This window comes from Cavia porcellus, unplaced genomic scaffold (genome assembly GCF_034190915.1).
Source record: "Cavia porcellus strain 051 isolate PalLab524CR breed Dunkin Hartley unplaced genomic scaffold, mCavPor4.1 scaffold_16, whole genome shotgun sequence".
Taxonomy (NCBI): domain Eukaryota; kingdom Metazoa; phylum Chordata; class Mammalia; order Rodentia; family Caviidae; genus Cavia; species Cavia porcellus.
The window spans coordinates 49,372,310-49,387,002 of NW_026947499.1; the positions used below are offsets into that span (position 1 = coordinate 49,372,310).

At 38.1% G+C, this 14,693-nt stretch overlaps 1 protein-coding gene across 1 annotated transcript in view; it reads right to left on the minus strand.

Annotated features, from left to right (window-relative positions):
- Dnah3 (dynein axonemal heavy chain 3) overlaps nucleotides 1-14,693 on the minus strand; it is a 177,684-nt gene that overhangs the window by 158,282 nt on the left and 4,709 nt on the right. Inside the window, exons 3-9 of the mRNA XM_063227087.1 lie at nucleotides 14,130-14,293; nucleotides 9,315-9,419; nucleotides 8,602-8,824; nucleotides 4,281-4,353; nucleotides 3,719-3,893; nucleotides 1,176-1,365; nucleotides 309-504 (exon numbers count right to left, since the gene is read on the minus strand). Of these exons, the coding sequence (XP_063083157.1) occupies nucleotides 309-504; nucleotides 1,176-1,365; nucleotides 3,719-3,893; nucleotides 4,281-4,353; nucleotides 8,602-8,824; nucleotides 9,315-9,419; nucleotides 14,130-14,293 (1,126 nt within the window). The remainder of the gene's footprint in view (nucleotides 1-308; nucleotides 505-1,175; nucleotides 1,366-3,718; nucleotides 3,894-4,280; nucleotides 4,354-8,601; nucleotides 8,825-9,314; nucleotides 9,420-14,129; nucleotides 14,294-14,693) is intronic.

Below are 14,693 nucleotides of genomic sequence, written 5' to 3' on the forward strand. Positions count from 1 at the left end.
CACCCATATTACCTATGAAACAGCAGAGTCAAGATTTAAATCTGAACCAACTGGCTCCAGGATGTGCTCTTAAATAGTGTGCTCCAGTGCTTACAGATAGATGCTAGGGTCCCTGGGTGTACAAAGGAGGGCTACTTAAGCTTGCATGTAGGGTTCTAATAATTCATTTGCAATTTTGCTCTAAGATTTTTGTTCATCTCATTTTGCTGCAGGTTTAGAGTTAGTCTGGCTGTGCCCTACCTACACAGTTTGTTTATTCATGCAAGAAATAAAGAAAGGGGATCACCAGGAGGGGAGGCCCTTCTTACTCTGTAAACCACAGTTCTTTCAGTTTGAGCATCATGGGGTTCACCGTGTGCAGATGCTCCGTGTTCCACTTGTGAGCACTCCTATAGGCACTGTGCCAGGGCACAGGCGCCCGGATCACTCTGTGAGGAAAAAGGCGGGGGATGCTCTCAATGAAGAGTCTCTTCCTTTCCATTGGGTCCATGAGGATGTAATCAACTAGAAGCAAGAGCATACACACTCTGTTATTAGGCAGCAATAGTCAACATCCTGTGCATGTGGGGTTTTTTTCCCTAGTAGTGGGACTTGAGATCAGAGTCTTATGCTGAGCTATACTCTCAGCCTTTTATTTTTATTTTTCATTTTTTAAATTTTGAGACAAAGCCTCACTAAATCACTAAATTGCTCAGGCTAGGCTTAAACTTGTGATCCTCCTGCCTCAGCCTTCTAGAAACAGGGATGCAACACCATCTCTGGTTTAACTTCTTATACTCTTATCATCAAACTCATAAAGCAATTGAGCCTCTGTCCAGTCACACTGGGAAATGCTCCTTCATTTGTAAGGTCACTGGTAGTACCTTGGGTGTGACTCAAGTGGGGAAATTCTACTCTATTTGGTGTGTTATCTTTCTAAAAATATTTCATGGGGAGAAAGAATGAAAGTTCACAGTGTGGAGCACTCAGAACCTGAGGCTGAGTCCTGTTAACATATTTAGCATCCTGCATTGCAATGCACCTGTATTTGTTGATAGCTCGTTGGTCACTAATTGTTCACATTAAGATAGTTACCCTCCAAACAAAATAATGGTTAGCACCAGATATTTCAGTGGAGCCAGGGAAAGATGGTTCCTTCACACATGAGCCCTCTGCCCATTTAAGCCCATTCTTACCAATGCTTTTCTTGAGGCTACTGTAATAGTCATTTTCCATTTCATCCACAAGGGTCATCAGCAAGGGCTCAAAAGAGGGATTCATCAGCAGCTTGTTAGAAATCAGCTTTGAAATTCGAGCCATCACTCCATCCTCCTCAGGGGCAAGCATATCTTTTCGGATTCCGTTGGTCAAATAGTAATAGTATCGCTTCCATAAACAAATCACCAGCAAGAAAATCATAATTTGGTACCTTGACCACCTGTCCCACCCAACAGCTGAGAAAGAAACCTGTTCACACAGTACTCAGAGCCTTTGCTTACTATAACCTTGCTTTCAGAGCCTGTTGCTTCACATTCACTTCAGTGAAACACTGGTTTTCCCCATGATTCTGGAAGATTCAATCAAAGCCAGAGAGATCGTAGTGGAACAGAACAAAACTTGTCAAATACCATGCAATGAGAGTGGAGTGTGTATAAAGGCCAGGGATCAAGGATGCACATCTAGTGATCTTTAAAGAATAATGACAAGCTCTTAAAATGGACTCAAATAATTCACCCTCCTGAACAATAACGACCTTCTACAAAGCACTTTGATCTGTGGCTTGTAGCTGTCAGTGAGGAAAATCTTTCCAAAGTCGGAATGACACTTATGATGCTTCTAATCCAAACACCGGGTTTTGAGTTTAGAAAGCAACACAAACACAAAAGCTAAACAAAAATGCCCAATGTAATCCAGGGATTTCAGCAAGTTTTGCTTATGTAGGATTTGGTTCTAAGCTGCTGGCAGCTCTGAGAAGAAATACTTTCAGACAGAAGCAATAATTTCAGACAACGAGAGCCACAACTTGTGGGAAGGGTTTGAAATTTGCATTTCAATGCCAACTATCTACGGTCAAAAGAGGCTGCTGCCAGTAACTGCATCTCCCTTCTCCCCAACCTTACTGGAAGCAGCTTATACAGAAGCTTCTTGACTTGTGGCAAACATCCTAAATCGAAATGTATTGAACACACCTACCTACAGAATAGCCCAACTTAGCAACACAATACACTGCAGGGTATCACTTGTGTTTCCTTATGATTATGTGGCTGCAGCTTACTGTCACTGCCACATATGACTGGAGAGGATCATACTACATATCATTAGCCCAGGAAAAGACCAAAATTCAAAACATGCTTTCTATTGGTACAGATCACCTTTATACCATTGTAAAGTAAAAAAAAAAAAATCCTAACTCAAACCATCACAAGTCAAGTTCAACTGTACACAGCAGTATTGCCAAACTTCTCTGACTTTAACAAATGCCAGGATGGGGGGAGGGTAAGGCTCTTACTAAAATGAAGATACCCACATACTCTTTAGGGAGTGGAGGGTTTTAACAAGCACTTTAGGTGATTCTTCTATGCAGGCAAGTTTACGAAATGCTGCATAGCACCTAAGGTCACAAAGATTTGGTATGAAACAGACTGAGTTTATGTCTTAAGTTTCGCCTATTACTGTGTAACCTTGAGCATGTTGCTTGATTTATGTGTGCTCCAACTTCCAAACCTGGACAATGGGGATAGTCATGGTACTTTTGCAAAGAGCAATACTCAGTTACTGTAAGTTCTTATTACTATTTATTTTGTCACATATCATAAATCTGCAGAATGCTTATCTTCTTTCTGCATTTCTTTTTTTTTTTTTGAGACAGGGTCTCACTATGCAATTCAGGCTGGCCTTGAGCTCACTTTATATCCCAGGCTGGTCTCAAACTTGCAACAATCCTCTTGCCTCAGCCTCCCAAATGCTGAGATTACAGGTATGCACCACCACATCTGGCTATAAGCTGCTTATCTTTTAATCTTTGTTCTAAAGCAAGTAATAAGTAAAAATTGGCTTGATATAACAAAGCTACAAACAGTGGTGAGGACAATGGTCAAGGGAAGAATATATTTTTCATTTAATAAAATAAACTCCTACAGAGCTCCAAATATTTCAGTTTCTTGCAGAGAGGTTAAAAATCTGTCTTGAGATTTCCCTCATTTTTAAAATACATCTACAGGATATATTTGGCTGTGATAGGGCTGCCAGAAAAAACACAGGATACACTGGGATATATTTATACTAAAGGAAGTATTCATTGCTTATTCAAAATTCAAACAGAACTGGGTATTCTGTTTCTTGTTTGGCAATCCTAGCCTATGGGCCAATATTTTGCAACATGTGTTCTAAGAGAACCCGAAGACACCAGTTTTCAAGACTTGCTATATCAGACGTTTCTGTTTCTCTGTCTCTCTTTCTCTGCTTCCCTCCCTTCCTCTTCCTGTCTTCCTTTCTCTTTCCTCCCCTCTGTCTGTCTGTCTGTCTGTCTGCCTGTCTGTCTCTCTCTCTCTGTCACACACACACACACACACACACACACACACACACACACTCAAACCCCATTTAGTAATCTATCATCCCATCTGGACTTTGCTATTTTTAAAACATTCATCAGGTTGCTCTGCTATTCTTCAGTTTAAATCACTCAGATGCCAAAAGTAATACTTAGCAAAATGAAATTGAGACAGCAAAAATGTACCTCCAGGTCTAATTCAGATGGATTTTTTTCTTTACTTTCTATTTCCATCTCCTTCTGTACCATCACATTAATCTGCTGTTCTGGACTCATTGGTCTGCTTCCTGGGAGGGTCAAAGTAGTATTTACCTCCTTTGTTATTGGCGATTTGGTTAAGGTGCTACAGGCCATCTTGGTCCTGAAAATGAGACATGGCTCAGACCGAGGCGCTCCATAGAGGTCCTGTTATGTTAGACCCACTTTCTCCACTTTGGTTAGTGTGGTTCTGCATTAGAAGTCCCTTTCCTCTATGTCATCTAATGCCGTGTATGTATATTTCAAACATGACCCTACCCACTACACATCATAGTTATGTTAACACTGATTTGGCTTAGATGATTAATCTGTTTTTGTTTGGAGCCTAAAAAATTTAGATTAAGGCAAGTAACGAGGGGAGGGGAGGGGAGTCATCAGATGTTTCAAATGCTTTGAAGGCAAGAATCAGAGCATAGCTTTACTAAAGCCATAGCCTTCTTGCAATCAAGCCAGTGTTTCACATTCTCTAGTGACCACAATGAAATTTTACCCAGTGGGATCCTCTTTGACTGTGAAGGAAAACTTCATCTTCTTCTTGGTGGGCTCTGATGAGCTTTTAGTTCCTGCAAGAGTAGAAAAGAAAATGTCAGTGATGGGGAGTGTCTTGGAGCATTTTCTGTCCACACTGACATGACTCTTAGGAAAGTTCAAGAATGCACAAAGGGGAGTGGACAAGGTATGGTGGGACAAGGCAGAAGATGTGGGCTCTGATCCACCATGTATCACTAATAATCTATGTGGCACTGAGAACAGACGGCATCACTTTGGGTCTCAGTTGCCCTAGCTGTAAAATGGAGACAGGCATACCTTCCATTCATCCATACATTTGATAATTATTAATAACTTCTTACTCAATTTGTTCTCCAATACTCTATTTTCTTTTTTTTTTTTTTGTAATTTTGATTTTAAAGAGAATAAAGCCAAGCAAAATAACACAGAATAAAGCAAAACAAAAACAGTGTAAGTGATACAGGACTTCAAAACAAGATAATAGGAAATCTACTATAATAGCTATTATAATGCCTCATGTTATCTTCAAAATAGCTTCCCATATCTTCAGATATAGTAAAAATCAAATAAAACAGAGAAGAATAGAATCAATAAATACAAAACAATGAACACAATAAAGGACTTCAAAACAAGGTAATAGTAAATCCAAAATGGCTACCATAATAGATCTTGCTATCTTTGAAATAGCTGCCCATGCCATTGGACATAATAAAATCAAACAAGACAAAACAGAATAAAACCCAACCAGGCAAAACAATGAATATGGTACAGGACAAGATTACAGAATGAACAATAGTTACTACCTTCAGAAGGAGACCCCCATAGATGCTACACTGCATATTGTTATCCTCTGAATAGATGATCAGACTACCAGTGAAACACTAAACACTACACACGTTAAGTCAGTGAAACAACTTAAACAAGCATTAACTTATATTTTTACCTAAATACTCTATTTTCTAAGAATCAGTTAAATTATTATTTTATGTTTTCCTTGACATAGACTCAGGCACTTAAACTTAGTTAAATTATTTTTAAAGAAAGTTTTATGTGATGATCACAAATAGAAAAATGAGTATTATTTGTAACAAGTATCTAATAGCTGAAAATGGAAAAAACATAATAAATAGAAGGTAATTATAAATATATTCAATAAATTATATAAAAATAATTTTATTAAATTTTACCTAAATGCCATGATTTGCAAAAAGCTCTAATTTGAGGAAATTGATGAGTAATAGAAATATTAGAGACATACTAACATTACACTGATACTTTGAGAAAATTAAGAGAATTGAAGACTCCCAGTTAAGATGTATTTTTCTAATCACAACAATAATAAACAAAACACTTAAAAATTAAAAATATACTGTTCAAGAACATGTTCATCATGTGTACTAAGCAGAGTGTTAGGTAAAAGTCATGACTTGGTTTTTGTGTCCAGAAGCAGGTAGGATGAGGTAGGTATCTGATACCTGGCAAGCAACAGAATCTCAGTATACACTATGATGTAGGGAACTAGAACCAGGCTCCATAACTAAATCAATCCGAAAAAGACAGCAGAACTGTCTTCAATTAATATGGTGCCTAGAGATGGTGCAGGAAGGCTAATGATACCTAGACCTAAATTTATATTGCCTCAGAACTATAAGATCTCCAAATTTTGCCTTAAGATGGGAGCCTCAAGCATCAGTGTAAGACCCAAGGGGTAATGTAGGATCCTAAGGGATACATGGAGGCATAAGAATAAAGCTAAAGCACATCAAAGTGCATGGTTACACGAGAACAAGCAAAATGAATCTATGGTGACAGAAATCAGAAGGTGGTTACCCTTGGTGAAATGCCTGGGACAAAGGAGAGAACTGATTAGAAGGGAACATAAGGAAAATTTTTCTAGTGATAAAAATACCTTGTATCTTGTTTGTGTGGCAGCTATACAGTATAAACAATTATCAAAGTCCACTGAACTAACACAGCTTTGTATTTTGTTGTGTGTGAACTACAATTCAATAAATATAGCTCTGTGTGTGTACATGCAGTGGTAAAGAAGAGGGAACCTTCAACATAGGCCTGCAAACCAAATCTCAGCACACATGGGAACTAACACTAAGAGAGACAACCAGTAAATTCAACAGTCTAGAGACAGATTCACAAAATAGAAATAATACAGCAATATTGCACAAAAATAATGTTTAAAATCCTCTAAATGTAAATTTCCTCTAATAACTAATAAGCAGAAATCAACTCAAGTGATGACTTGAATAACAGACATTTGGCAGCTTGCTTTCTTGCTAGCTTTTCTGTTCTAGAGAGAGGGTCTTAGCACTTTGGGTTCAAAGACCAGCTTGGCTGAGAATTTTTGTGCCAGTTAAATCTGGGAGGTTTTAACTCCATTTATTTACAGACTACTAACAATTTTAGCAATGCATAATGGGAAAATATGATATTCAAATTAATTGCTCTGTAAGAAAACTATTAAATTTTGACTTGTGTAGACTTTACCCATCTTGCCCCGAAACTGATATGTTGACGTTCAATTGATAATGTAATGAGATCTAGAGGCAGAGTCTTTGGAGTTAGTGTCATTAACAGAAGAGGTCCCAGAAAAATCCCTCAATCTCTTCCAACATATGAACACAGCAAGAATTTAGCCCTCTGTCAACCAGGCAAAGGCCTTTACCAGACACTGGATCTGCTGGTACCTTGATCTCAGACCTCTAAACTCCAGAAGAACAGCAAAAATAAATTTCCATCGTTTATAAGATATTCAGTCTATGATACTATTTTATGGTAGTTCAAACAGGCTATGACAATGACCATGATATTAGCAATTAGAACCATTAAATTTCTGAGTATAATAATATTGAATATTGGTGTATTAAATGTTTGCTGTATATTCTTACAGGATAATGAAAAAAAAAAAAGAGAGAAAAGAAAAAACCCAGCATCCTAGATGTAATTATGCATTTAATAAATAATGCTGTTGAGAATTACCTGAGAGAAAACCTTCCAAATTATACAGAAAGGGCTATGAATATAGAAATAGAATAAGAAATTGGGATAAATGCTAAGTAGAACCCATTAGAAAATCTGTAAATGAAAAGGTATTATTATCAAAACAGAAAACAGGGCCAGGGATATAGCTCAGCAGTACAAGTGCCTGCCTGGTTAAGTACAAGGTCATGAGTTCAGTGCCCAGTACTGGAAAACAAACAAATAACAGAAAATGCTGCTTGGACATGATAACTTAAGATTAAACAGAGTTGAAGAGACAATGAATTGGAAGACATAACTGAGAAATTTACATATACATAGCACAAGAGAAAAATGAATAATACGAATACACATGACACTGAAATTAGATCAAACAGCTCCAAAATATTTCTAACACAAATTACTAAGGGACACTGAAGCAGACATATGTGTACCTGAGGAGAAATAAATTAATATCCATAACCCCCTATGATAAGTAATTTACAAGATGGCCGCCAGTGACCCTTACTTCCTTGTAGCATGTCTTTGTGTAATCTTCTCCCTTTGAGTATAGGCTAGACCTAGTGATTCTTTCTAACAAACAGAATATGGTAAAAGTTTTTGAATGTGACTTCCAATATTAACTTCCAAAAATACTGTGATTTCTGTCTTGCTGGCTCTCTGTTTTGCTTTTCCCCTCCCTCACTCCAATGGAAGCCAGAAGCCATGCTGTTCTATGGCGAGGTACATATGGTGAGAGACTGATGTCAAATCCTATCAGCCAGCAAGGACCCAGGCACGTGAGTGAGCTTGCTTGAAAGAGAATCCTCTCTTAGTTGCCTTTTAAGATGGTGCTCTGGCTAACACTATGACTGCACCCTTTTGAGAGACCTAGAACCAGAATGACCCCTTTAAACCATGCCTAGATTCCTGGCCTGCAGAGACTGAGAGATAATAAATAGTGCTTGGTTTAAGCCACAGTATTTTAGGGTTAATCAATAATACAAGTACATAGAAAAGTACCTCATATATGCAAAAGATCCATAAATGCTAGCTGTTACAATAGTTTCCATTTCAGGGGCTGGGGATTTAGGTCAGTGGCATAAGCGCCTGCCTTGCAAGCAGGCTGTCGTGAGTTCGATCCCCGGTACCAATAAAAAGGAAAAGAAAGGCAAAAAAAAAAAAAAATAGTTTCCATTTCACAGATGAAGAGGATGAAGCTTTATATAGTTATTCAAAGTTAGCTGCACAAGCAGGAGAGCTAGGGCTAGAACCTGGAGCAGAAGTTTCACTCCCAGCCCCAAAATATGGCATACTGCCATTAGTACCTGATGGCTGCCCCTGAGTGAGCTTGTCCCTGGGGGTACTGATGGTGACTGGCTGGTAAATCTTTATCAAGTCTTTCAGCTTTAGATCTCGGGCCATCAATGAGTAATTGTTGGCTATGGAATCACTGGGTCCACGGTGGTGGTGCTGCTCTTTGAAAGGCACGGCCAGGGTCCATGATGTACGTTGCATCAAGGGGGGATAAAAGCTGTGCGACATGACAGTCTACAAAGGAAGAAATACAGGGTGAGACACAATTAGGGGTGTCTCTGTAAGCCTGGTCTCTTCTTACACTGAGACTCATGGAGCTCCATGTACCTTATGCTATGTTTCTACTTTCTGTGAGTTCAGTGGAAATACTGTCTGAATAAAAACAATTGTACTTTTCTTACCATTGTGTAACAGTGGGCACTCAACAACACAATCAGATGATTTACATCTCTTGCCTTTATTTGTTATGGACATGGCTATAAGGAAGGCAGAATTACCCTCATTTTACAGTTGAATATACAGAAGTTCAGAGGATTTCAACAACACACAATTCTTCTCCCACACTGCTGCAGATTCTTCTAATGGTAAAAACAACCAAAGCCATTAATCTCACTTGTCAAGTGTGAATGATCCCCTACTAGTGCCTGCTGAATACTTGGAGATGCAAGAGGTTTTCTTTACCTTGTCATCCTCAGCAGAAGAGCCTGCAGTCATGGGTACATACCTGATAGAGTTCAGATGGTTCCTCATCAACGGATGCAGGCAGGGGAGGAAGCTCTGGCCGAGTCTGGGGACGGCTCATGTGATGTATCGAGTCACTTTTGTCAAGCTGTGGGAAACAGGATTGGAGTCACTCTTCAGGTATAAGGAGATATTTCCAAGCCTCTGAAGCTGGTAGGGACTAAAGTGTTTCCCAGGACTGGTTTTGGGCACACAGTCCTAACTACAAAACACCTTTTTCACTCCTATCTACTCTATGTTTCATTTTTTAACATCTTTAACCTGTCTCTTCTCCAGCACTTCTTTCTTGGCTTATCCTCTGTGAGCCAATCTAGATCCCCTTTCTCCCTGGAGTGTGATTGAAAAGAGGTGATTTTTAAAAAGCTGATTCTTGCATTTCACATATGCAAAGTTCCAGGTAGAAATTTTCTCAGAGAGTAGTACTGTGTTTTATGTGTACTTAGTACACACATAAACAACTCTCTGTGTTTCCTTTAAAGAGCAGGTGTGTGTGATTGTACCATTCCATCAGATAGGGAAGCAGCCTCAGATAGCTGTGAATAAAACGTTTCCCACAGTCACTCTTGGTTCCAGCTCTCCTGAATAGGAGAGCTTGGTTCCAGCTCTCCTGAAAAGAACTGCAGTATCAAATAGTACTACATGTTTTTGTCCTAAAACGGAGCCACTATATATAAGACAATGACTTCATTTGGGGCTGTGACAGAGATACTGAAATTTGTTCCTGCACTGGAGGATGAACAGCTGGCCTGGACTTAGGGAAAGGTGATGCTATATAGCACTTTAAAGTTGTTTTGAAGGAATTCAAGAGTAATTTTGGCTCTTTGGTTTTCACCTTAGAGCAATGCATTTGGACTTAAGTCTTGTGTCAATGAGACACTGTATGGATTTGACTTAATTGGATCTGAAAATTAAATCATGCAAGATCACTGGTGAGGAGTCGGGTGGACTCCCCGCTCCTCTACCATGTCTCAACCAATCTCTTACTGGTGATTCCCATTAATCTCCATTGTGTCTCCTGGAGCACCTACTTCATTGAATAATAACAACAGCAATGCTATTTTCTATTATGCCAAATTATTATGAACCAGGCACTTTACAATCTTACATCTTTTTTTTTAATGTACCACATTCTAGCTGATGAAACTAAGACCTAGAGATGATAAATAACAAAACCCAGTCACATAGGATGAAGATCTATCTCCTAAGTCATGGCTTATAAATACACATCGTTTTGAACCCCAACACATTGGAAATAAGTATCACATATAGCAAATTACTTTAGGAAGATTGTGGGTCCTAAAATTAAATGAAAACATGCAAGCCCATAAACAGAGATGTATATTGAGCTTGAGACTTTTAAAAACATGGATTGGGTTCACTGATCTCATAGCTTAATTCAATTGTTCTAAAAAATTGTGGCATATTAGATTCACCAATGGAACTTTATTCAAAATAGGGATGCTTCAGTCTCACCTCAAACATGAGTATTTGAGAACTACTAACCCTCTTGTTTTATCATATAGAACTACATAAACTGTTCTGTTGATTAAAACCACTCTCTCTGCTTCTCTGTTCTTGAACTCAGTCTGAGTTCTGAGAACTTTCCCAATCATTTCCAAGACTTCCCTCTTCTACTAGTGAAATTCTAGATCCGCACTGATGAGGCAAACAAAATGGAAAATTTCCAGTATGCACCATAAAGGAATTTGATTATCTAAAGTAGGTACTATACCACCCAAGGAAGAAGCAGTAATACTTCCAGGGATATGAAGTCATTCATCATTTCTTTCAGGATTCCAGATGTAAGACATATACTGATAGACAGGTTAGTGTTGTGCTTTGTGTTAGTATATTGTGCTTTGCAAGCAACAAAATTTTGTGGACAGTGGAAATCTTTCCTTTGGCCTAGATTTTAAATCTGTTCCAAATAAAACCCTGCATTACAAGAACAACAAAGGAACACCACAAAATTGGAACATCTTGATTAAGTTAAAAAGTTACAAGAGTCAGAATGAGTAATTAATTTTTAAAAACTGGCCTTCTGCAATCAAGGAGAATATTAACATTATTCATGAGATATCTTGGAATTTGTTTGTCTAGTCAGTATGGGGAAAAACCTGACTTCAGCCCTGACACCAAGACACTAATCTTCCCACCAAAAGAAGTGGAATATATCCTTAGTGAGCATAACTAGTTCTACTTCAGTTTTAATTCATGTTGTACAATGTGGCTAATCCAATCCCGTGGCTCCAGAATAAGACAGGAGACTCAGGTCTGACCAATCAGACTGTTCCATCTTCCTGGACACAGTAATTGGTTCAGGGAAAGCATGTGACCAGGATATTTCCTGACACTTTCACTAGAGCTATTGATAAAGAACAGTGTTTTCGTTAGTCACTAACTGTAAGGATGTTTATGGGTAGAACAGATAAGTTATCTTTGCGTCATGTGGGGGGAAAGTCTGCCTTATCATAAAGGCAACATAGAAGCAAGCAGAATCACCAGGAGAAAGACAGAGTCTCGGTGGCATCAGCTGGAACCCTGCATCTAACTTGGATTTTTTGGTTACTTGATTGCATGCACAGATTCTTTTGGGTTTGAGGTAGATTGCATTATGTTTATATCCCTCCATACTAACAAATGGTCGTCCAAGTTACGGACACAGAGAAAGACGAATCAATGTCAGAGTGCTCAGGATAGAGAGGAGAGATATTGCATCATGTAAATAGGTAAGGTATTCTTGAGTTAATGAAGAAAGCACACAATAAGCATTTCACTGAGCACAGTGGGGAGCTCCGCAGAAACAAGGCATAAATAGTTCATAGGAAAAGATAAAGACTTAATACATAAAAAGCCTTGAATACACTAATACAGAAAACACTTGGTCTGTAGAATACATGGAGCACACAAAACATCAGCAGATCTAGAAATCAATTCGAGAACAGATCCAAGAAAGTTTTCTGGACCAGACCTAAGAATCCTCTGTGTTACCTTTAAAGGAAAAGATGGAGCTCTTTGGATGAAATACGCATCTGCCCAGAATGGCTTGTTAAATTGTAGGGAGCCTTCATTTCAGAGGCTAGCTTCAGTATTATTTGAAAATCTAACCTAATAAAGTTTCAATTTTTAAATGCTCCTTAAGGCGCTTCAAATGGCCTTAGTGGATCTTAGCGTTTACAGCTAAGATTCTGACACCTAGATTGGGCAGAACTGATACACTGGGCAGCTTATATTTCTGATTACACATGATGCTGGCATGCCCTTTATGGAAGTAATTTCAGAATGCTAATCTGAAGGCTGCTATACCAAAAGTACTCAGATCTGATTTCAAAATATAGATTTCAGAGCCCCATTCCAAATTTTCTAGATCAGAATCTTTAGAGATGGAGACCAAGATTCCACATTTTCAAAATGTGCCCGGAATACTCTGATGCACAGTCAGAAATAAGAGCTATTGGTGGAATATATGGTCTAATGACCTTAGAAGGGAAGGAAATGAGACAACAGGTCTCTATCTCTAAATTTTTATTTGTTATACATGAATATGCCCAAAGGTTAAACCAGGAAAAATCACATTTCAACGCACATATCACAAACATGTTTAACACACTTGCTAGGTTAAGAGAATCTAACACAAAAATTGGTGTATAACTGAAACATCCCCTTTCCATATACTTTTAAAAAAATTTTTATCTAAAAGGAAAAAAAAGAAAAAACAAAACAAGACAAAACAGTGTAGGGGTACAAGTAATACAGGACTACAAAAAAAAAAAACAGTAAGAGATCACCAGTTAATAGATTACACGTTGTCATCTTAGAAATAGTTGCTCAAGTGACAGGATCAAAGCATACAAAGTGGACATTCAAACAGTGAGACTGCAAACAGTTGTGTTCAATGATCCAACAAAAATTCCATAATATGGTCATCTATCCTAACACACCTAAACACACTTGCAGTTGTATCCTTTAGAGCACTTTTTTTCCTCTCTTTTTTTTACAACAAAATTTACACATTTTGGGTTTTATTACTCCCATAGTTCTTATTACTTTTTTTTGAAAGAAAATAAAACCAAATATGACAAAACAAAGCTGTCAGTCAAAACCAAGGATAGACATAGTACATGATGTAAAAACAGAATACAAGGTTATCAACAATGGTTACCATAATGCCACTTACTTCCTTAAAGAGAATTGCCTATATGATTAGGTATAATTAAGTTGAACAAAACAGTACAGAACAAGACCAATAAAACCTAAACATTGTAAACATTACAGGACTTCAAAAGAAGATAATAGTCAAACCAGAATGGGCATCATAGTGAATCTTATTGCCTTCAAAGTAGTTGCATATACCCTCAAACTTGATACTATCAAACAGAGCGGGACAGAGTCTAATCAGTCAAAACAAGATAGTGGGAGTAATACAGAACTTCAAATCAAGTTAATAGGAAATCAAAAAAAGTTGCTATAATATATCCTGATAATTTTTTAAAAATTTTCCCCTTAATTAAAAAAAATTAAAAAATAAAAAAATAATTTCCATATACTCTTAAAATTCCCTATATTTGAAAATATAGGTAAAGGCCAGGCATGGTAGCTCATGCCTATAATCCCAGCACTTGGGAGGCTGAGTCAGGAGGATCATTGTAAGTTCAAGACCAGCATAGGCTACAAAGTGAGCTCGAGGCAGGCCAGCCAGAACTGCATAGAGAGACCCTGTCTCAAAAAGTATATATATATATATGTATATATATATATATATATATATATATATGCATGCTTTAAAATTGACACCTACCTTTTGAGATGAGTAATCCATGTTGCTTAAAGTGTCAACTCCAACTGTACCTACTAAAAATAAGTAAAGAGCTTCAGCAGGACTGCTCCTCTCCAGTTGCTTTGAAATCCACAATTCCTTATAGTACAATGAGGGTGACACTGACAATGGAACTTTGCAGATGCCTAAAAGTTCTGTTCAGAAGGCTGCCTCTATGGGGTCACAGACTTCAGACCTTTGAGGAATTTCCTGGTAGAAGGGAGAGAAAAGAAGGATAATGAGGGAGCAGCATTGGGGTTCTGTTGTTTTGGGATTTTTTTTTTCCCCTTTCTGGTTTTTACTCCTTGCAGCAGTCACTCTTCTTTCCTCTGGAGGCAAAGTTTCTGTTGAGGAAAAAAACTGAAACAGTTAAAACTTAAAAGACAGAACAGGGAAGATTCTCTCAAACACCACCCACCCTGCACTCATCTTCTTTGTCTTCCCAGGAGTTTTTATACTGCTGTAAAAAAGTTTGTACTTGGGCCCTGGGGGTGGTAACCAGGCATCAGCGTCTGTTGCTAAGGAAAGGAGGGGCCCCTGCTATGT